Source organism: Excalfactoria chinensis, chromosome 3 (genome assembly GCF_039878825.1).
Source record: "Excalfactoria chinensis isolate bCotChi1 chromosome 3, bCotChi1.hap2, whole genome shotgun sequence".
In the NCBI taxonomy this organism is placed as follows: Eukaryota; Metazoa; Chordata; class Aves; order Galliformes; family Phasianidae; genus Excalfactoria; species Excalfactoria chinensis.
This window is the reverse complement of record NC_092827.1, coordinates 103,166,143-103,189,998: the sequence shown is the minus strand read 5'-3', so window position 1 is coordinate 103,189,998 and position 23,856 is coordinate 103,166,143. Positions and strand designations below refer to the sequence as shown.

The 23,856-nt window shown below is 35.4% G+C and overlaps 1 protein-coding gene across 4 annotated transcripts in view; it reads right to left on the bottom strand.

Moving 5' to 3' along the window:
• Positions 1-23,856, bottom strand: part of USP34 (ubiquitin specific peptidase 34) — a 130,517-nt gene that overhangs the window by 4,147 nt on the left and 102,514 nt on the right. For 3 of the 4 annotated variants that reach the window (XM_072331279.1, XM_072331277.1, XM_072331278.1), the window contains 25 exons: positions 23,147-23,200; positions 22,960-23,055; positions 21,338-21,402; positions 21,166-21,241; positions 21,019-21,066; positions 20,278-20,343; positions 18,876-18,956; positions 17,663-17,748; positions 16,720-16,888; positions 16,561-16,635; positions 15,519-15,670; positions 15,063-15,111; positions 14,867-14,971; positions 14,697-14,741; positions 13,774-13,878; positions 13,004-13,151; positions 11,467-12,101; positions 9,986-10,143; positions 8,994-9,072; positions 5,351-5,477; positions 4,938-5,045; positions 3,578-3,682; positions 3,342-3,466; positions 2,190-2,342; positions 1,140-1,263 (listed from right to left, as the gene is read on the bottom strand). In XM_072331279.1, coding sequence (XP_072187380.1) covers positions 1,140-1,263; positions 2,190-2,342; positions 3,342-3,466; positions 3,578-3,682; positions 4,938-5,045; positions 5,351-5,477; positions 8,994-9,072; positions 9,986-10,143; positions 11,467-12,101; positions 13,004-13,151; positions 13,774-13,878; positions 14,697-14,741; positions 14,867-14,971; positions 15,063-15,111; positions 15,519-15,670; positions 16,561-16,635; positions 16,720-16,888; positions 17,663-17,748; positions 18,876-18,956; positions 20,278-20,343; positions 21,019-21,066; positions 21,166-21,241; positions 21,338-21,402; positions 22,960-23,055; positions 23,147-23,200 — 3,034 coding nt within the window. The remainder of the gene's footprint in view (positions 1-1,139; positions 1,264-2,189; positions 2,343-3,341; positions 3,467-3,577; positions 3,683-4,937; positions 5,046-5,350; positions 5,478-8,993; positions 9,073-9,985; positions 10,144-11,466; positions 12,102-13,003; positions 13,152-13,773; positions 13,879-14,696; positions 14,742-14,866; positions 14,972-15,062; positions 15,112-15,518; positions 15,671-16,560; positions 16,636-16,719; positions 16,889-17,662; positions 17,749-18,875; positions 18,957-20,277; positions 20,344-21,018; positions 21,067-21,165; positions 21,242-21,337; positions 21,403-22,959; positions 23,056-23,146; positions 23,201-23,856) is intronic. The other variant, XM_072331280.1, reaches the window with a different exon arrangement.

The following is a 23,856-nucleotide window of genomic DNA, read 5'->3' as shown; positions in this document are numbered from 1 at the left end:
AAGAATGAGCAGTTGGGTGAATTGGGGATCAAAAGAACATTCTACTACCATTCTTGTTTGGAGGAAAATTAATTTTGTATTCTTTTATCTAAAAGTTTGGCATTTAATCGTAGCGAGCTACATGGTCTCAACAGAGAGAAAACAAGCAGGCATCTTTTGGAAAGTTGCTCATGCTGCTTAAGGTGTCCAAGAATCAGTAGAGTACCTTTTCTTGGATGGAACCTACTTCTTTTGAGTGACTACAGAAGGAAATCTGGCTTGATACCTAATTTTAATAAATGAACTGAAGAGATGGGTCCTAAAATGTTTATCTATACCATAACTGTGTTTCTGTGACTGCAATGTTTCTGCATCTGCACCTACCACACTGGAAAATGGAGCCTGTCTTGGGGTCAATTGGTAGGAAAAAAATAACTAAAAACCCACCATGATGTGCATTTAATGGGCAACTCATGGCAGGATGCTCTTCTGCAGTGACACAGGCAGAATGCTTGGAGCAATTCAGATGGATAAAGTCAGCAACACCTTTGCTTACACATATTAAAGACTAGGTTTACACCATGATAGGAAAAAATCCCTAATACTGGTAATACTTAATTGTGATGCTTAAACAATATCTATGTTTTCAGGTACAAATGACATGAGTGGGTAGTCATAAATTTGGGTTGGCTGTCATGATGGGCTCCCAAAAGGAGTAAGATAAACAAACCTATGTTTCACTACAGAACAAATGCTATCAGTGACAGTATGGATAATCTCATATGCTCCTGAGCAGACAAACAATAATTGGCAGAAATTACACTGTCTGACAGAGGTGATAAGGATTTGGGAGCTGACACAAAGCCATTTAAACTGGCAGAAGAACTAGATTAAGGGAGTCTGCATGAAACCAAATTTACAAGTAGAATGAATTCCCACTCACTGCCAAATGTCCCTTCTGCAGAGGCCTGAAGCATGACAGACACGTGGCTAAGAATGTACTGCATTATACCATTTGGTAGGTTACAGGAAACTAATTTCCACAGTAATTAATGCAGTAGGTTCCACAAGCGCAGCTACTTCTTAAGAATACTGAATATAAAACTTGCTGGAGAAGTGCTCACAATTATCACAATAAGCTGTTTAACTTTCATACTTACTCATTTTAACTAATGTTTCAGTAAACTTTTCACAGCTGATTGCAACTCGGCATAGTAGATGGATGAACTGATGATAAGAAAAGAAGTAGTCTAGCAGCATACGATCATAAACATCATCTTTACCCTGGAGATTTAAGAGAACTTCATTTAAACTATGTAAACAGCTGGACCACTACCAGATTTCCCAAGCACCTAGCCTAATTTCCCTGCACTTCTCGCTCTAAAATATGTCATCAAATACTATAGGAGTACAGTATGGGGATTTCCAACTCTAACATCATCCAGATGAATCTCAACATTGAGTCCTTGTTAAGAACAATGTCGAGAATGGTACAGGGATGGTGCATAACGTTCCCTGCCAGTAAAAATCTAGGATTCTGAATAAGTGGACTGAGAAGATACAAAGCTGCATGAATAGCTTATCCTGAAGAGAAATGAGAATACAGTAATTTCAAATCACATCCAGATACCTAAACATATACTTTGTAAATCATAATTCGTCAGTTACTACATGCAGAAGTCAAAATTTTCTCAAGACAAAGTTTCACGAGCTCTCAAAAGCAGTATTTTCAGGACTACCCTAAATCAAATGGTAAACATACCAAGGGCTTTGTATGCCAGTACTTAATATATTTTGAATGTATGCACTCAAAATGGGCTCCTGTAGACCAGATAGTCAAAAGGAAATCTCAAACATTCAAGCAAACAAAATGCAATTTTCTACAAAATGAACAAATTAAAAATAGCACGCAACAAAAAAAAACCACAACAACAGGTAAATGTAATTGTGATGGGGTTCTAGAGTGTCACAAATCTTCTGGTTCTTATGGTATATGAATTCAGTATAACTTGTAAAATACTGTGTCATCTGACTTTTCATTTCAAATATTTACGTTATTTTCTGTTGTGTCCTCTGCTGCTGGATATGAGATGGAAAAACACTGGTAATTTCCTGTTCTATGCATTTTTTGAAACACATACGGTAAATTTGACGGTGCACAAATACACAAAGCATCATTTTGAAAGCTTTAAAAAAGAAGGGTTACTTACCCTACAGTAACCGTGCTTCTTCGAAATGTGTTGCCCACACAGATTCCCATCTACGTGCACACACACCCCATGTGCAGGAGACTGGATTCTTTCTGAATAGCAGTGTCCACTGGGGCAGTGCCTGCACTCAGTGTGTCCTTGCGACCACTGTACCTGAGGGCATAAGGGGTATGGCGGCTTCAACCACCACTCAATCCTTCACCGGTAAGAATTCCCCTAGGGCTCTGCATTAGCACAGAAGGAAGTTCACAATCTGTGTGGACAAAGCATCTTGAAGAACTACGGTTACCTTACAGCGAGTAACCAGCTTTCCTTCTTCAAATGGTTGTCCATACATATTCATCTAAGGGTGGGATTCATCTTAGCTGACTTTAGCTATCTAACATCTACTCATTTGAGTATTCTCAGCTGCCCGGGCTCAGGTGCCTGAGGATCAATCTCCTGATGGTACAATTCTTCTCCAGTAGCCGCAGGAAGGACACAACAACAATCTTAAGATAGTCAAAGTTTGGCAAGCTGAATCCCACCACTGTTGAACTTAACACTGGGACATGGCAAGTGACTATGATGTCACCCCACCAGAGCTGGCATCCCATAAGGACGCCCACAGAAGGAAAAGTAGAAAGGAAGAGATTCAAAGTACTATAAAACTGTCCTGTGTATGTCAAGTACTGGTATTTCATTCGAACAATTAGTAGATTGTGCTTCAGTCCTCTTGGAATGGACTCTTAATGAAATGTGGAGGATCTACTTAACTGCTAATAAATCTTAACAAAGTTTCAAACCCAAACCCATTTGGACCAATCCCTGGGCTGTTCCTGAATTTTCTTTATAAATGCTACAAACTATCAAATGTGGGCTTTTTCTCTTTTTCTTCTTTTGTAGTTTTTTGTTTGGTAGTTTTTACCTTGAATACAAGGTTTCAACTCTTATCACATTTGGAATAATGAAGCTGTGTATCAAAGGCAGGAAAATGGTGTTTCTGGAGTGCACATCTAGAATGGAGTATATGAGGACAACACATCTTGAAGAAGAATTATGCTTTGTTTACAAAGGAAATGAGAATAATATGCTAATGAATTCTTATGATATTTGTTATAAAAAGGAAAAACAACTGAAAAATAGCTATCGTTAAAGACTATGCTTACATACCTTGCTGGCTTCTACCATAGTAGGTAAGAGGCACATATTGAGCTCAGGACGTGGAGGACGAATATTGCTTTTTCCCCCTATTAATTTCAAGTTTTCACGACATGGAAAATAAGGTCCAAGAGACACTGTAGTACAAGGTAGGATAAAACAGATACGAAAACATCAATATCTAACATCAATAAGGAACAGGACAGAGTAATAACAGAACTTCAAAAGACAATCACTGAAATACGTACTTGGGATATTACTGTGGTGGTATGTACAATGATTGTGCTGTAGAAATGGAACCAGAGTATGTAGGAAATCATGAGGACTTAAAAGTACAAGCTCCTTGAGGACATCTACAAACAAAAAAGGTTTTTTCTATTATACATTGTTATTTCTTATCAGAAAACAGTTTAACTTATGGCTCATGCATTTTCACTCTTTCATCTCTCTTTTGCTAGTGTGCACTGTGGAGGTAGCTTTACTGTGAACAACACGCAAAGTGAATGGACCTGAATTAGTCAGGACTCCCTTCACTTTTGCCAACTGTAGAAAAACCTGCTCAACAGTGAATCTACAACCAATGAGAGGGGTGCTAGATTGCAGGAAGTAGAAGCTCAATAAAATTACCCTCTTTCCTTCTTCTTTAACATATCAGGTTTGATACCTGGAAAACGTAACCAGCAGCATCAGAAGGACAATTAGAAAGGCACTCAAAATAATGGGAAAATGCATGCAGATCACACAAATAAAGTTTATGTGGGTAAAGTTTTAGACCATCACTAGCATGCCAAAAAGTGCAGACTGCATCCATTAAAATTTATTTTGAAAATCTGTTTCCAAAGAAGTTTCTGGAATAGGCTTTGTAGCACAAACCAGACACAGTACATGTAATGCCTAAGCATACAATTTTAGAAAGCTCACCTATTAACTCCTACAAGTTCTTTATTTAAATTATTATACTTTACAGCAAATGGATCATAAAAGTAGATGCTAAAGTTGTAACGCATGAACTTGATCAGCACGTGCCCTTCTGAGCGAATCTTTAGTTAGTATTAGATTTTTAATGAAAGATTTGGGATTTGATTCTAAGCTGGCTTGACTTGAATTAGTGAGTTATTCCTTAACCATGCATCTGAATTTTAATAAGTCAGGTTGCAAATTTGCCTCTCAAGATGAATGATGACTTTTTGTGCACAGTCTGCACACCTGGCAATGTATGAATATTAACTGTGTGCCCCAGTGGCGCAGCGGTAAAATTCCCGTTTGCAACACCAGGGGGCCCGGGCTCGAATCCCCCCTGTGGAGCAGGGAGTAGAAGTGCCGCTCTGCTACACAGAGGGCTCGAATCCCGGGAGTTGGACTCGATGATCTCTAAGGTCCCTTCCAACTCGCACAATACTATGATACTATGATACTATGAATGAAAACAGAATTATTTATTATTGGAATAATGGCAACAATGATATGTTGTCAACGATAATATCAAGAATTCAGGTCTAAAGAGTATCTAATAGCATCTGCACTTGCAAAAATATAATTTAAATTTCAAATCAGGTATCAACATAGCAACAGGTCCTTCCTAGCTGCACGCATGATGTTATGACTTACCAATACAAGCATTTCTAAGTTCTGGAGGACTGTAGGAATTTAGCAAAGTTAAAAGCTTATGGGCAAATTCAATTCTCTCCTGCCACTGAATGAGAGCCTGCTTCACATCTGTGGATGCAAAAAACACAGAAATCTGCTTATTTAATTTCACGAGAGATCTACAAATGAAGTATGGAATTTGTATTTTTTCTTCTAACATTATTTTTTCTCATTCTAGAAATCTAATAAATCTCAAACTAAGTCTAGTTTCAGATTATGTAAAAAGTAATCTAGTAAGTAACAACTTAGTAATCACATCTATGGAAAGTTTAAATTTAAACAGAAATACTAAGCAAGACAGAATACGAGGTTTTGGGTCACAAAAATTAATTAGTAGACAAAAACAATAAACCTTTGAAGAGCTGCAACCAAACCTTTTCTTTGAAGATACGGACGTGTCGATTTAAGAACTGAAAGGAATATGGACAGAAGTTCTACCAGGTCTCCAGTCACGTGGCAAGCTGTAGCCTCATGGTACATCATGTGTAATGTGTTAAATGACTAAAAGAAAAAAATACACAACTTCCTGTTGCCAAACAACACATCATTATCATTTCTATTTCTATCCTGCAAACAACACTTCTACATTTATTTCATGTACAAGAAAAGTATCAAAGTATCAATGTCAGATGTAATCAAAAGTTACTAGAAACACAATGTTTAAAACAAGACTAAAATTGTTTACACAATTAGCATGTGTACTTTGAAAAGCTATCTGAAGAATCTTTTTAGATTAGAAGTTAGAGGGAGGAGAGAGAGAATGTGACGGAGGGAGAGAAAGGGAAAATGATTTGGTATCTTTTACGACAATTAAAAATGATTCTTCACCAGGACATAAAGTTTTTGTAAGAACAAACTATATGTAATGTATGGAGGTCAAACTAAAACTTGTTCTTGGTTGTAAGGCTGGAACTGTGTTTTTCTCACCAAACCCAAAAACCAGAGTCATATCCACTGTTTCACATATACATGCCAGAGTGACACTGAACTTGTAACATTTACCATAACAACAACCTCTATACCCCTTAGCCCTGCTCAAGAAGAGAGCAGTTTTGTGACACCCACAGCAACTCTTACAGACACCCATTTATAGACATTCAGAATCTTATTTCAACCACAAAAGCTTTATATTAGTGAGAGTTATGCAGACTGCCAATCATCTTTGAGACAAAATAATGACAAAGTTTTCAAAAACAAAATCTATCTAAAACACAATAAGCAAAACCTAACTTGAGGTACAATAGTTTTATGTATCTCTAAGCGTTATCTTTTTGCCAGCATACCAAGTGATATTAGAAATACATAAAGGTATGGGTATACACATTTTTGGCAACAAACAGAAAACAACCTACAAGACTGATACAGATCCTAGTCATTTTTCCAAGCGCTGCTTAAAGACTTAATGCTAAACAACTGTACATATGTTAGATGAATTACTTACATTTTTTCTAACAAAAATATCTTCTGGGCATTTTATAGAAATACTGGAAAGGAAATCTAATTTCCTAGCAGTGCAACAATTCTAGCACAAGATGTAAGAAATATTATTTGTTGGGGTATTTCGAAGAAAGAAACAATCTCATTCCCCATGATGCAAAAAAACTGACATGGCATTTTTGTATTATGATGAAAAGATACACAGCAAACCCTGCTAGAATGGAAAACTTTTCTGGACGCAATAAACGTTTGATGCAGTAATTTTCACGATGCAAAACATTTTCAGTGAACAAGGGAAGAAATAGGGCCTGGGACTCTCAAGTCATAAATCAACTCAAAAGTTTTATCTCATTTCTAGCAATGTCTTACAAGGGACAAATTGTAGCTTGTATTACACATTCTTTATCAAGTTAATATCAAATGTCTGTAGGAATCAAAGTTAATCAAGGTAAGTTCTTCTTGTAGACGAGTACCTCAGTCTACTTATGAGTTTCATAAACAAATCAAGTTATAACTCAGTTCTTAACATTTTATCCCAAGGAATGTAAATGTTTACAAGACAGAAAGGAACACATCCCAAGGTAACTAACTATAGCTAGTTAAAACAATTGTATTTCTAGCAAGCTTGGGAAAAATGAATTCTCAAACAGTACTGCAGTGTCTTCGTTTGTGCCTTTTCTGATTTTGTAATTCCAGCCTCTTCTATTGTGAGATTGAGAAAACACAAACTAGTGACATCAAAAGGCTAAGAAGAACCAATCTCAAAGCATCCCCTAATCTACCCGCATGCCTTAAGGCAGACTGAATGTCTTCATATCCTTTATTAAAAACGTTTGCTTGAAGAACACCTGAAGACTTCAACTTGTGCTGGCTGACCTCTTCTGTAGCAATCTCATTTACTGTACAGCTTAAACTACCTCCTACCCAGTTGTTTTCTACCATGCATTTATACCAGTTTATTATCACAGAATCATAGAATTGTTCCAGGACCCTAAAAGGTCACCTAGTCCAACTCTCCTGGAATGAAAAGGGATGTTTACAGGTCAATCACATGCTCAGAGCCCCATCCAGCCTGATGGATGACCTGGAATGTATGCAGGGACAGGGCTTCCACCATCTCTGGGCAACCTGTTGCAGTACCTCACCACCCTTATTTTAAAAACTTCTTCCTTCTATCCAATCTAAATCGCCCCTCTTTCAGATTGAAACCATTTCCCCTTGTCCTACCACTAAGACCCTGCCAAAAAAGTCTGATCCCTTCTTTCTTACAGCCCACCTTTAGATACTGAAGGGCTGTTATCAAGTCTTCCCAGTGCCTTTTCTTTTCCAGTCTAAACAGCCCCAGCTCTCTCATCCTTTCTCACTGGGGAGCTGTTTTATCCCTAATGATAGCAGTTTGCCAAGAATAAATTTCATCTTATTTTTACTGTGCTTCTCCAACACATCCAGAATTTTATTCCTGTACTCACAACTACCTAACATCCATTCCCATTGTGTGCTGCCAGTGTATTTCATAAACACTTTCTAGTCCACGAGCAAACTCAATAATGGAAGCACTGAATAGAATCCAAGCTCTTTCACACACCTTAAAAGGAAAAAAACAAAAACCACACAAAAACCACCTGAGCAATCAACTTTTTTTTCATTTCTTTCATTTTTATTATACCTCACTCACTTCAGAAAGTAGCTGCTAACAGTTCAGCAGTGTATTTTAGGCTTCTCCTACATTATTGCAGGATGGTACAAATAGTTTTGTAGAATGAAACTGTTGGTAGGGGGAGGTGTGACATCCAACTGTACCCATTTCAGGGTTTTATTATATTATTAATCCTCTATTTTGAACCAACTCTGATCTGATAACGGACCAAATATCCATTTACACTGTAATACATCGTGTGCTCCAGAAACAGATGTTTTAAGTTTAAAGAAATCTAGATTATGTATTCTTTGACCACTCCTTCCTGGAAACAGAAGCAGAAGAGGCATAGGGAACCTGAAGAGGATTGTCTCAAAAGTGCCTCTTCAAAAGTGCTTCTTCAAAAGTATTAATTGCAGTTGTCATCTAAGAATGGTATAAGCTCTTATTTCTATATTCTAACTTCTCTTTTTACTCCCAATTCACAAAAGACCTCATTCACTTCCTTTACTGGTTTGGGATCTATAGCAGACTACAACAGCTCCTAATCTGCTCTCCACTGTGAACTTCAGAGCAAGTGCTGAGATATCAGCCTTTCTATTTCTTGCTCATCTTTCCTACTTAAGCCACAGTTTTTATCATTATGATACATATCATACTTATCTAGTAAGTATTTTTATCTGATATGAAGATCTTTACTGCCTCAAATTTACTCATTAAAGTTTTTACATTATAGGTCAGGCATGTCTAGTAAATCTTTTGTTCTTCCTATGAGCCTAAAAATCTTAAGGTTTTACATATATGTCAGTAATTCATACACATATTTCATCTGTATTTTAAATGTTAGTCCACTAAAACAATTTAAAGTGAATGCTGAAAGGAATGATGTATTGGATCAGTAAGAAAGTGAGCTGTTTATTAAAACTGATAACAAAAAAACTTACCTCAGTCATCAGAATCAATCCTCTGTTAAATACAACAAGAAGCCTGTCTTCATCAGACTCCAGTAATATTCTGAAGGCACTAGGAAAAAAAAGCAAATAGAGATATTCTTGTAATATTCTTGCAAATTCTTATACATAAGCTTGTAATTCTTATACATGCTTAGAATTATCATGGTCATCTCTGACAGAAATATGCACAAAGAATGAGTAATTGAGTAATTCATCTCAGCACTGCATTTGGGAAAATTTGATTGCATCCTGTGACAGATGACCTATGTAAATCTTCCAACAGAGGCTATCTTCCTTTTCACACAGCTGGTTCAATGTATCAGCTGTTGCATTTAAAGCCCCAGTACTTGACCTACATACCCAGACAATCTGCAGTTACACTGGAGAAAAACAACCCCAAGCAGCTGTTCCAGGTATGCTACTAAGATACACTGGAAAAAAAAACTATTTGAAAATCTGAACATTAAAATTCCATCCCACAAATACAATTTCTAAATAACTTTTCTTACGCAAAGTAACTAATGTCACCAACAGCAAATGATATCACTGTTTTGTCAATCTAGACAAATTATGGTAGGCTGAGAATGGAATTTCAGCTTGAATACTGACTTAGCACATTTAGATGATTGCTTCCCTCCAAGGGCTCTAGAAGTTTTGTCATGGTGATTCTTTTTGAACCACAGCAATATATATCTTGTTTAGCATCTTTATCTTCTATATATCTTATATGTATCAGCTTTTATGTACAGTGTCTGTTTAGTTTCTGAATTTTTAAGATGATGAAGCCTTCTAAAATATATTACACTCAAAATCAATGGATTTTGGAAAAACAATGTAATTTGATCTGGTTGTTTACTTCTGAATAAAAGTAACCTTAGAATTAAAAAAAGTATAAAATGACCAACGCTAACTTCTATTGTACTTCACATTCTACAAAATACCATTCTTGTTCAAACTATACCACAACTTCAATACTACCGTACCTTATTAAAGTAGTCCAACACGATCGTCCATCCAAGCAGCGCAGATAACAGCTTATGGTGGTTTTCTTGAACTGCTTTATGTCTTCTATCTCTTCCTCTCTCATGTCTGGCCTCTGAGCTACAAAAAGTTGCATCAGGTTAAACAGTTCTTCTACTGCCTGAAACACAAAAATGTTAAGTTAGTAACATCACTCTCAGTATGTTATGCTCTTTATCTAATTTTTAAATTCCTCTTTATATTTTGTAAAACTATTATTCCTATTAATAAATACATAAAATCTAAAATAACATTTAAATAATATATTTTAAACAAGTGTAGGTAGGATAAAATTTTAATCTGTTAGAAAATCAGCAGACATTTTAAACTTAAATTACAGTTCCTAAAAACTAAAATTCTGACACAGAAGCTGCAGATCTCTTATCTATGATCAATACGGTTTGGTTTTGGTCTTTACTCTTTACTATGTGCAGTATGACACAGACATCTGAGATAAATCTTTCTGAACATTGAATGCATGTTCTGATGCTTCCTCACAGCTCACTGCTATATATGCATAGACTAAAGAATCTGAGAAACCTTGATCTGAATGCTCACTCTTCCTGTCTTCTCTTGGGCAGTTTAAGGTCATTCTTTTGCAGCACGGTTAGACACAAACTCTGACGATGTTTATATTCTAAATAACAGTACGGGAAACTGCTTTTTCCTGTGCGTGGAAAACACTAAACATGCCAAAGTAACTAAAGTCTCTTCTGACAGGAGATGCAAAGAGCAAAAACAGTAAGACTATTTACACGACTGCTACAGTATACATGTAGTCAGCTGAACTTGACCAAAGTTCAATGTAGAAGATTCCATATACCTTCCTACGCAGGGAAGAAAATCTCCAGATTTTTCCTCTAACCTTGTACACCCCTGAATGATCCTAAAGCGATGCTATATAAGGCAGTCATAGAAAACTGCATGCTTTCCCTCTCATAATATTTATAAGCTTGGTTTTCCACAATTACATATGGACCAAAAAGTATCTGTTTTTAATGTGATATAACATTGCAGAGACAGCAGAACTCTCAGACTACCAACACTTTACAAAAGGCATCGCCAGGCTATCAAATCTTGGCCCTGTACCAGAAACTGAAAGCTTACTGGGAATTCCTCCAACTCAGTATGTTACAACCTAAGACCACTGAAAAGATCCTTCCCTGTTTCCTACAGCTGGGCAGAATTTTGTGGAAACATCAGTGGCTGCTTCCAGAAAAAAACATCTGCATTCCAACTGCAACACAGCCGGGAAAAAAAAATGCAAAACAATCCTCCCCTCCCCCGACAGTAATCAGATCTAAATACACTCCAATAAATAAAAATAAAATAATTTTTCCACTTTATATATTCAGTACGTCTTTTCAACTCCTTTACTAAAGGAGACACTCTGAAAAGGAGGAAACGACAACAATGAAATACTTTCTGGAACTGATCTACTTACTCCTGGGTACTGACTGGCATGTGGTGTGAGATTCTTGAAGGCCCACTGGATGTTCTGGTGAGAAGCCAACTGCCTCGTGAACGCAGGGGACTGCTCACAGCAGAGACGCAGGATGCCATAGTAGGCAGGCAGCATCCCACGGTTGAAGAGCACTACATCCTGATCATCGTGGTCCGCAAGGATGTAATTGAAGGCAATGTTTTTTGTCACCACAGGGTTCTGTACAATAAGGCGCACATTCTCCGGACAGTCAACACAGACGTTATACCAAAAAGACAACAAAGCCTGTTTATTGTGGTTGGTGGCTATAGCTGGCTCAGAAAGTTTAGGCTGGAAAAGGTTCCATAAGTCCATGAAATAAGTAGAAAACATGAGTTTCTCAGTTTTTGAGATCAAACAGTATGTCATGAAACTGAAGTAGGGCACGAGTTTTGTTGTGCCATGAACAGCAGCATCAACATATAACTTAGCTCTTGAAAGAAGGCCAAGAAGCACATTGTAGACTTGATGAAGAACTACTGTAGTATCTGGACTAAGAGGCAGATCACGTGTAGGGATGTGCAAAGAGCGGGTTGATCGGAACATCTGACGGAAGGAATTGCTCGGAATAAGCGACACCAAGAGATAGGCTGCAGCTTCAAATAAAAATAGATGTGTTACGGTTTCAAAAATGATGTAAACACTTAACAGCCACTTAAACTGCAGTTAAATTACATTGCATGCCCCATTCACAAATATTATTTTATGGAATCTGGTATAACTATATTTCCACTACAGATGAACAAAATAGTAGATAAGACTAGCACAAAGCAATTTAAAAGAGTGCTGAGTTAGCTTTCAGACCTACTCAGCCTATATTTCTGTCTGCTGCTTGGTTCTAATGTAACACAATGCACTCCATCACAGAAATGCAGTGAAATGATTTCTATGACTATTTTCTACTGCTGGACTGGAGCTGTTGCAAAGCTGTACCTTCAAGATTCCACATCTCCTTCAACCACAGAAACAGCATTAAAGTTTAGTGTGCCTTATTACTATCAAATCTTCCTTTACAACAGAAGTTAGACACGGGAGAGGCTCAGCATTTGAATATGACAAATACTGGCAGTGTGATTCCTAGCAGAGGAACTTACAGAGGCAGTACATGTGAGAGTTGGGCAGAAGCAAAAAGTTATCCTACTCTGTGACAGCTGAAAGAAGAGCAAAGTACTATTCCTGCCTACAACTATGTGATGGAAACTACAGAGAACAACTTTGCTTAGTTGTTTTTCTTCACTGGGTTTTCCTGGACACATGGATTAATCGCTTAAGAACCTACAATGTACTCTTTCATTAATGAAATAACAATACAGCTTTAATCTGTAATAGCTGCCACTCGACAAGGCACAGTCATAGCAATACTTTAAAATAGAGCAATCATAAAACAACTGGAAACATGAAGAAAATACAAGATCATATATTTAACGTGTCACAGGAATACCATATGCATAATAACCTGCAACAGCACAATTATTTTCTTTAATTTAAATTAACTTACAAGTTCTCACTCTAGGATAGTTATGTGCCAAAAGAAAACGTTCAACCCAGTTTTCCATGTTTTGTAGCACCCAGCTGTGAGCTAGTTTATTTCGAGGTGTTTGCACAGCCAGCCAATCCAGGCACTGAGATGGGTTGTATTCAATGACCTGAAAGAAGAACAGAAAAATCAAGAGAAACACGTTAACTTTAGCAGGATTTACTAATTGTATCAATTTGCCTATGCCACTTAGTTAAAACATTTCTTTCTCTCTTTAGAAATGTGAGTGAGAATGCTCCAACACCACAGCAATTATTAAGTTCCAATTAGCATTTATTTTACGGGTCAGACAATTCATCACTATTTTATAGAGAACAAATGTCAACCCAATATTCACTTAACTGGCACATAATGGGCAAAAAAGAGAACAACTAAGAATGGTCCTCAAACAAGCTTACAGTCTCTGTAAAAGAGTAATTCAGAAAAATTAGTGGAACTTGCTCAGTAGAAGCAATCCAGACCCTCATTATGCATTCATTTCTCCTTAAACTAAAAGTTAACCTGAAATACCAGATAACCAGAATGCTATTAAAACAGAAAAAGTTAGAGTATAATTTAACATTAATAAACTGTTGCTGTTCCTCTGAAAGAAAAATGCTCTTGAAAAATTCAAGAACTGATGCAAAGAAGGATGCCAGCAAAACATAAAACCCTTTCACGTACATAAAAAAAGTACGCAAGACAATTCAGCTCCCAATTTGTTTTAAATTTCCTTTTTAAACAGGTTGTACCTCCCAAATCCTCTGCAGAATGTAGGAAGCAAAAGGTGGCATTCCTGGGGGTCCACCAGCAAATTCCATTAGCATAGTCAACAATTTGAAAAAAGGATTGGCTGCCTGTAATGCGTAAAAATAAAAATAGCCATTTTTATGTATTTCATTCAATCAATTAATATTTCTAGAGACTTTAAACCATTCCAGATAATTGCTTAAGAAAAAATTCTACAAGCTTCTGAAGTTAACATTTTAATTACTTTTAATCCCTTATTATTTAATCTCTAAATCACCTGGTTATATGTTTCTGTATCTTAATTCTACTATACCCAAATACAGATTTAAACCACCAGTTACAGCTAGTGAAGGCAGCATTATCGAATTAACAGGATCAATCTACTAGAAATACATAGTTAAAAAGAAATAACATTACATACTTAAAATCAGACATTACTCAGAACAAAAGGAATAAAATCAAACTGTAGAGCATTTAAGAATTCAAGAATTTCACATCAGTACAGATATCACTATCTCAGAATTGTCATTTTTAAGTGTATTTGCTTAACAGGTAACATGTAGCCTAAAGAGCATATCCAAAACACTACTTTATTTTTTAGGTTTTACACTGATTGTTATTTCTGGCCTATGGTTTCCCTCTGAAATCACCAGTATCTACTCTCATGAAAAGTATCTTATTATTTTAAGCATGCTAAGACTCAACTAGCTTTTAACAGTGCTTAATAAAGTGAAGAAAACTTTCATCTGAAATTGCATACCAGATTTCTGCTACAGAAAAATTAATATTAGGCTTTATTTTATGTCACAAAATCTTTAATGGATCATCTTCCATGCACTACTTTTAATAAAATATTACTTAAGTAATTTAAAACAGAGGAATGTTGAAAAAACTTATTTAATATACAGGTCGTAGGTTAACATACCTCAGGAGTCAACTTTGCTATTGATGTGAAAAGCATGGACACAATCTTAAAAAAAAAAACAACAAACAGAACTCACTTAGATTTTTGCTTATTCAGTTAAAATAACAAATCATTCCATTGCATTTATTAGATAGCATCTTCAACAAACATCTGCAGTTTCTGATACTTACATGTTCTGCAAGTCTATTATTGTACCGACACAAACTGAAGATGAGATTGCATGTTTGCCTGATGTTGATACCATCACGAATATGTTGAAACAAAAAAGGAAAACCCTAAAACAAATAATCAGATATTACTATATTGTTATAATTACATATGCTGATACTTTTTTAAGGTTTATACATTTGTATTAAGATCAGTTACCTTTCCTCCTGTTAATGCTGCCATGTCATTCTGTGATAAAGTCAAATGCCTAAAATACAAGAAAACTTCTATCATTTTACATCTGTGATTCTTAAGTTAGGTTAAAGATAAATTTATGACTGTGAGTGCTAGTTTCTATTCTTCTCTATCATGGCATACAAGAAAATAAGGGTACTGACATAAAACTGAACAAAAATATTTTTTATTAGACAAAGGAGAAAATGCAAATCAGAGCTATTGAATGGATTTAAGATCTTAGTCTGAATCTTTTGTTTGGTCAACAATGTAAAATATTTATTTTAAAATGGTTAAAAATACCATGGACCCAATAATGCAGGCTCATTTATGCTAAGTGACTTGTTTAAGTGACTAACTTAAACAAGAACAAAACAAAAACCTCTAACCCCATTTCCAACTAACATTAACATTTGGTTTTGGGTTTTCAGAAGCTCTTGCCTTTCTGAGCGAGACTGTTCAACTAGGAGAGCAATCAGGGCAATCATCTTCTCAAGAGCAGCAGGCCTGTATTTTTCTTCTGCTAAAGAAAGTATATCTTCTTCCTCCTCTTCTTCCTCCCCTTCCTCTTCAGAAAGTACTTCAACCTGTGGCTGCAGGAAAAAAAAAAGAGGACCTTCAATATGCACATTTAGTGCTTTAATTACAGACCACTAGCATTTGTTTTTACATATACTGTCATCTTTCATTCATAGAATGGCTTAGGTTGGAAGGGACCTCAAAGATCATTTAATTCCAACCCCACTATTGCAGGCAGAGTTGCCAGAAACTAAACATCAGGCACTAGATGAGGCTGCGCAGGACCCCATCTAAGCTGGCCTTAAACACCTCCATAGACAGAGCATCCACAACTTCTATGGGCAGACTGTGCCAGCATCTCTCCACCTTCTGAGTGGAAAAAATTTTCCCCTGGCATCTAAACCAAATCTCTTTTCCTCCCTTGTCATACCCATCACTATCCACTCATGTAAAAAATTGATTTCCCTTCTGTTCAGAAGCTCTGTTTAAGTACTGGAAGGCCACTATGAGGTCTCCCCTTCTAAACACCTTAATAAATCAGTGTGATTCAAATCAGGTAAATATCTAATGCTTCACATTTAAATATTCACAAGCTAAATTTGTATTTACAAATGCAAAAGCTAGGTTCAGTCACTACAGAGAATCGTATGGTGCTGTATTTAGGAAAAAAAAAATGCAAGTTTACAAGTCTAAGCTGTACCAAAAGTACGGCACCATCTATTAACAGAGTGATGAGGGCAATTTTAATAGATTCTTCTTAATTTTTATGTCTGTGTTAAACAGACAACTGTGGTTTACAGTATAGTCAATTCAGTATTTATTTAAAATATTCTGTAACATTGAACACTGAAAGAAGACTGTAATATTGAAACAATTTTAACATCTGAAAGATGGTTCAAGAGACACAGCAGTGATCTCATGTACGAAACAAGAAAGACTTGTTATCAAAGACAGTCTAACTTACATTCTCAGGTCCCTTAGTTCCCATGTAGAAATGAACCATCGTTGATATAGCTTGCAGTGAAAGCAAGAATTGGCTCTGAAACACACAGATGTTCAATTACTTGAAAAAACACACACAGATATATACACACAATTCCTAAAGCTACAAGGCTATACTCACTTCCTCTTCACCCATTTTGGCAAATTCATAAAGAAAGGCAAAGTATTCTGTGAGATGTTTACTGTGAGGCTTAACACCATGCTCCATAATAGACAAGAGAGTCTTCACAAAACGTGTTACACAAGAGCGACTGCCGATGTCTTCCACAGGACCATCCATGTCATCCGAACTAAAAACATAAACTGATTTAGACATGTCACACAATGCATGGAGCATACATTCATCTTGATCTCAGCGGTTTCAGAAAATCTTAACAGTATTTCAATCTCTCCTATGATACTCAGGTCTCCAGAAAAAAACTGGGTTCTGTACTTAGACGTAAAATTCAGGACAGGGAAATAGAGTTTTTATAACAGCAACATAGTTATTACAAGCTCTGTGATTCTTTCTTGGGAAAAGTTATCAGGATCAGAGGCTTAACCCAAAATAGCAAAGAAAAAGCACTCTCTTCTCTCTATGCATCAAAAAGAATCATAACTGCAGAAAAAAGCAATGATTTTGCCAGTAATTAGCAGAACAAAAGAGAACCTGCTTTTGTTTGGTTTCTTTTCCTACTTTGAACAGCACACAACTGCACTTTAATTTCCTGATTTGGTTTATAAATTAAAAAGCTGATACCTACATGCATCTGGATACAATGTACAATCAGATTCTCATGTGTAAGGAATAAGATGCACAGTTGCAGATTATTATTGACAACAAAAGAAAGATCACACTGAAAATATCTCTCTAACAGAGCAAATACTTAGAAATTGTATCTACGGTATTGGCTACTACAACCACAATAGAGTTTTAAGTGAATCAGAGCATCTAGGGTAGAATAGTAAACAACTGAAATCGTACAATTTTATGCTTGCAAGACCATTTAGAATAATTCATTGAAGATAAAGCAGTTTCTGTAATGCAAGTAATAAACAGAGGTTTTCAGGTGTTAATATTTTACCAGTCTTCCATCCCAGGCTGAAGATAAAGATGTGCATGCACTGGTCTCAGTCTCTGTATCACATGAATGCACAAACGCTGGAACATCTGCAAATGATAAAATACATGAACTCTGCATGTTCATTCTTTTCTATACACGTCAATATGTATTTGCAACGAAGAATATTCAGTCTCCTAATACTTTTTTCTGCTCTATTTCATTCACAGGCTATAGCTGAGACTGATGCACCCACATTCCAGTCATTAATGTATTAATACCTGATAATTTAAGAGAACAGTCAAACATGATTTCTATAAATCATGAAGAAACCCTAAAAACATTTTTTAATATTGGTGTGCTACTTTAACAGGACTTAGAACTCCTGCTCATAAACATTTTCTCTTCTATCTCTATTTTCTGATACATTTATGGTATTTTAAGCATTTTTTCTCATATTGCCTCTATAATGAGAAACATTCTGAACATTTTAAGGAAATTCCTTCCACTCATTTTTTAATTTATAAAAATTTGCCGGAGATTAGAGCTTCACCTAAGATTCTGCATAATGATTACCCACAAAACACAACGCTTTAATGATGGGTTGCATACGGAAACTGCATGGTTCTATATGAAAACAATGTGAAGTTAAAAGAATTCAGGTGAGAAAGTAATTGCTAAAGTTTTTACCTGAACAACTGGCAATGTAAATATATGTGTACATTAAACTATTTTTTTTTATTATTTATTGATATTAATTTTAACTGAATATCCAAATGCTGCTAACACAAGTTGCTTGTTTTTGCCTTTTTCAATTTTAAACATTTTCAGAGAGTAAATAACAAAAATTTGCGACATAATGTACATCGTTTTTTGAATGTATACCTTTGAACTTTGATTTTGAATCAATTCAGAAGAAAAACATTTTTAATGTAAGACAGTTTTAATGTTCAGTTTTGTAGCGATCACATGTGAGTTGTAGAATTCTACATATCTGCTGCAATATTTTCTGATACTAACTACACCTGTGGCATGATATTAAAATATATTTTGCTTCAAACAACAATACTCCCATAATTACATATATTGTCTAAACCAGAAACAGGAATGAAAAAGATGACAATTACAGACAATCAATGTAACCTATCTGAATCACTGTGTGTTATAAAACTTGTTCATTTCTCCTTATTGCTCAAGCAGTCACCTGATTAATACAGAAGCATTTTTTCTGTCTCACCTGTCGCACAATCTGATTGGGACACTTTATTAGAATCTGCATTGGCCACCAATCATCATCTGCCATACGATCCAAAAACCACTGCAGAAAACATGTACTTTGTTAGTTTTGTTTCAAACTGGTTCTAGTCCAATCTTCTTTTTGCATAATAAGTTTGAAAAGAAACTGATGTTATTATTATTAAGGAATAAAGAAGTATTAATACATGGGAAATGTAAATGACTTCTGTGCACAAGAAACAAGGAATAAAGATCAACAGAAATAAACACATTTAAGTCCAGTATCTTCTTTTCCCTCTGTTCATTACGCCATTATTCAATTATCTGGAAGGAAATGCTTATCCTGAAAATCAGCATCAACAGAATGGAAAATAATGCTCAATAAAAACTCATTTGCAGAATCTTGCTGAGTACGGACAGACTTAAACAAGAACATAGTTCCTGGGTTAGATCCCTTATGCATTTTAGAAATATCTTACTATTATAAGAGGCAGAAAGCGCACGGTAAGAACAGAATACGATACATTCGAAGTTAGACTCTGCAAATAGTAATTCGATTTCCAAAAATTTATTCACAAGAAAATGATCTTGAAATAAAGAATCCAAGTTACTGAAATTTTATTTCAAGTTCACTGAAGTATTTTTTATTGTATTAAACGTATTCACCCATTTTCATCATCAGAAGCCTACTATCATACTATGATCTTCATTTGTTTATACTAAATGAAGTCTACTGCAAGATACAGCATGCAACTAGGGTCTTTGCACATTCAAACTATCACAATAAATCTATCACAAACTTTCCTCTAGTATCCTCTTTCCTCTAGTATCTCAAAAACTGTCTTCACCACCACTGTAGTCAGCTTCCTGCATTTTTTTTCCCTAAAGAGATTTTTTTTTTTTAAAAACACTTTGAGTTAAAGAGTCTCAGCTCCATAAGGAAGGCACTGCATGAACTTCCACCTACATCGGACAAATATCTGCTTTTACCTCCCTTTTAAGCCTCTATATGACACCACGGCCTTTCATCATGTTCCCCTGGATTCAGCTCCATTTCATTCTACTCCTTAAGACTTACTCTGTCTTTCCAAATTCATTTTAATGCCTCTTCAATATACAGCATACCTTATATAATAATCAAATACAAAAGCTGCAATACCGCATAGTCTTTTTTCCCAGTGAGAAAAGGATCTTGACCTGTCGTCTTATCACATGTTTCAGAAAATAAAAGTAATTCCCCAGAATCTGCATTATTCGGAGAAGTAGATTTCATCTCATAGTGCATAAATACACCAATTGTGGTAGTTCATAGTTCAAAACATTCCAGGGATACAAACCTCCAGGAAAGATAAACAACATATAGAAAGTTGGTTTGTACTTTGCTGAGTTCCTAAGTCACTTACTTCACAAGCTGCCTGACTGTTATTAAACTGCTTTGTTAAAAGTTCAATCCACTGAAGCATTGTGGGCTGTAAAAAAGAAATACAGAAAAAATCTTGAACTTAAAAATCTCTTAAAAAATGGTCACTTAGAACACGGAATCTTAAGCATATAGTATACATGCATGCAGCTACAAACCACTATGCACGCTGAAACTAATGCAAGTCACACAATTCTTAACTATCAATGTATTTCCAATTTTGCCATCATACAGCAATCATATTCTTACAATGTGAGGCACGGTAGAACTAGCAGTACTTCATAAAACACAGATGAGAAAACTCAAAGCCTACTGAGAATAAAAGTAGTTCAGATAGAATAAAACTTCCTTGTTGCTAACACTAGTGTTAATATCCACCGTTCAATGGCAAACAATGTCCTCTGTATCAGACTTTAAGAAGTACTTGCTAAAACATGAAAAATCTATGAATTTACAAATGAAAAGAACATGAGGTCTGCAGACCCCAATGCTTTGCTGAGGCCAAGTAACCTAAATCCAGATCCCACATTCTTCCACTGTGCAGTGTTTAATATATCACACTATTTGTTTATAATAAAATGTATTGAATGACAGTCCTTAAACATTTTTTTTTTGTCCACTGTACTCAGCATGTCTCAATATCACACTTTTACTATGAAAAGGTACAGACTTTTCACTATGTTCATGCATCTACTTAATGAGAAATTACAAGTAAACAGAATACCTTTTCCTTTGAATGAATGAATGTCTCCAGTACAAAAGAAGTGCTTAACTGTGGGGAGAAAAAGGAATCATTAATTGCAGAACGCCCAGATTAAAATATAAACAGTGTTTATTTAAAATAAGCAAAATAAACTTTTGAAGTATTTACCTTTGCTGTCATCAGGGAAACTGCTTTTGGATCTGGTAGAGTGCTTGGGATGCTACTACACAAATGCCACATAAACCTAGAGTCAGTAATTTTATTTGTTAATTTTAAAAAATAATGAAAATCTGCAAGAAGAAAAGAAGCATTAATATTATATTTTTAAAGAAAAACTTACCCAAAATATGTATGTTCAAAAATGTTCTTGTCTTGAAGAAACTGCATGTTATCATGCCATATCCACTGAAGAAAAAATGCTAACATCAGATACAAGAAAGCAGTTTATTTCACTACATTAAGAATGATGCTAAGAATATTTAAAAGTTTCCTGTGGCTAAGAAATCAGTATTTTTTTTAAATGAAAAATTACTTCTAGAATCATTTATTCTATTTTAAAGGACTTACTCAAAGTTCTTCTGTTTATACTATAGCAAATACTAGTTTTGTCTGCTCTCTGACTGCAGAATGGAGCTCAGGATCTTCCCCCTTGCTGTGGTCTCATTTTCCCAACTAAATTACATTTTTAGGCCAAATTTTTCAGAAATGATCCAACACCTTAATGAAGAACCACACTGCAAAACCGTATCTTTATATCTATGTTTATAAAACAACAATAAAATCTCCTTAAATACGTAGTTCCACTAATTGAAATCACCTAGACATTCCGGCAGCTTAGTCAGAACTGTTAAGAGTAAATATTTGACTCTTCATCATCAAACAGCAGAGAATTTGACAGTACAGAATTTTACAATATGCCTGTTTCTCTCTGAAATGTTTTTGACCAAATCTGTTTGCAGCATTTTTCACATTAAAATAGTTTTAAAGTTTGAACCTGTTAAAATCTGTTACTGTTTTGAAGAGTGAGAAACACATGATGATTTACTGGCTAGCAATGAAGAACCTTTTTACGATAAGAATTAAACACAAAACAAATGATAAAGCAATACTTCTGACAAGAGGTTGCAGGGAGTCTGACTTGCCTTTCACATTATAAAAAAGTAGAAGAATCCCTTTCAAGTCCATATTGACGATATCTAGCACAGTGAGATACCCAGTATAGTACCCTGCCCCTCTGCACTGTTTTTTTTCCAGTTCTCCAGGCCATACATGAATAAACAGTGTCCTCATATTAATAGCCAGGTGTCTTAAGTTAGAGTAGTACTCAACACTGAGGAGAACAGGAAGAGGTACCTCCTTGTTTCTCCTACTTGTTTTATTCATATCTGGGCTACCTTTTCCATGACTATATGTAAAACCTTTTCTAACTGATGCTCCTTTACCCTAAACACAGTCTGCCAATATTTTACAACCCACAAAGGAAAGTGTGAGGAAACAGCTGGAACTACTCTTGAAACTAACTACTGCTATGTCCTTCCTTAAAGCAGTTATTTGTTGAGAAACTGCAAGATAAAAAGATGGTGGTTAATGAGAATACTTTCCGTACTGCTGCAACTATGAAGAAAATGCTGATATGATCTCACAAAAACAAAACAGTAAATATTCTACAAATTTTTTAATTTTTTTTTAATTTTTTTTTTCAGAAATATGAAGCAGAAAAACACAGATGCTTGAATTAAAAATTATGCGACAGAATGAGAAAGCACTTGAAATTTATGTACACTGTAAATTTTCACTTATTTCCTATTCAAAAGCATTCTCCTCAGGACTATGTCTAAATAAAAGGATCATCATTTTACCGATTCCAGTTATACTGGTTTTCCTGTTTTTACCCAGATTCCTGATCTGTTTAGGATTTCCTGCAGTATTTTAAAATTGGTGTCAAAAAAAATCAACTTGTACCTCCAGCAACTCTGAAGAAACATCAAATTTGTAGTCTTTGCCATTTTCTTCCTCTGGCTCCATCCGTTTGTAAAACAGCATGTAAGCACTGTGTGTCTTTAAGAAAAAAGCATCTGTATAATTTTTGTTTTGAGTGAAATTATGGAAGTACAAATGTGATTATATAACATGTTTGGAAGAGAAATACCTTTTCAAAGGAGAAGTCCATAAATTTATCAGTAACAGAATCGTATGTTTTTGTCTGCAAAGAAGAAAGTAACATCATTAACTACAAGCTTCTTTAAGTGATAATCCATGTAAATATACATGTGAAATATTTCAAGACAGCTGAAGAGTGGTTACTGACAATTTATTTCTTGCTCCAGCAGTCATTTCTTTTTTTTCTTCCATTGTGATCTACTACCATTTTTCAGAATTGCTATGCAATATTTTGGCTTTTTCATGCAACTGTCTCATCCATCTCACTGACATCACTTCTTTATTGCTGTCTAAAGGTATTTAATCCCTTTGTCAATTTATTTATTTCAGCATACTGTTATTTACAAGGAAAGAGGATTCTAAACTGCTTCAATAAGATGCTGCATTATTAATGTTTTTTTTATATAATTACATATGGAACAATAATTTAAAAAGTTATCAATTCAAGCTGACTCTGAGAATTAGTGTTTTTTTCCGTTTTCTGCATTACTGTGTAAGAATACTCAGACTGAAGTCAAAGGGTGATGAACTGAATCAAAGCACGCAGCTGCTGCTGTATTAAGAAACCTTAAACTAATGAGAGCAAATACCAACTTAAGACATTTTATCCTCTTACAGTAGAAGGAACAAAGCCACTTAAACATTAGGAACCATCAGTTTGAAAATCAACGAGTAATATCAGCGCTCAAACTTTTCCAC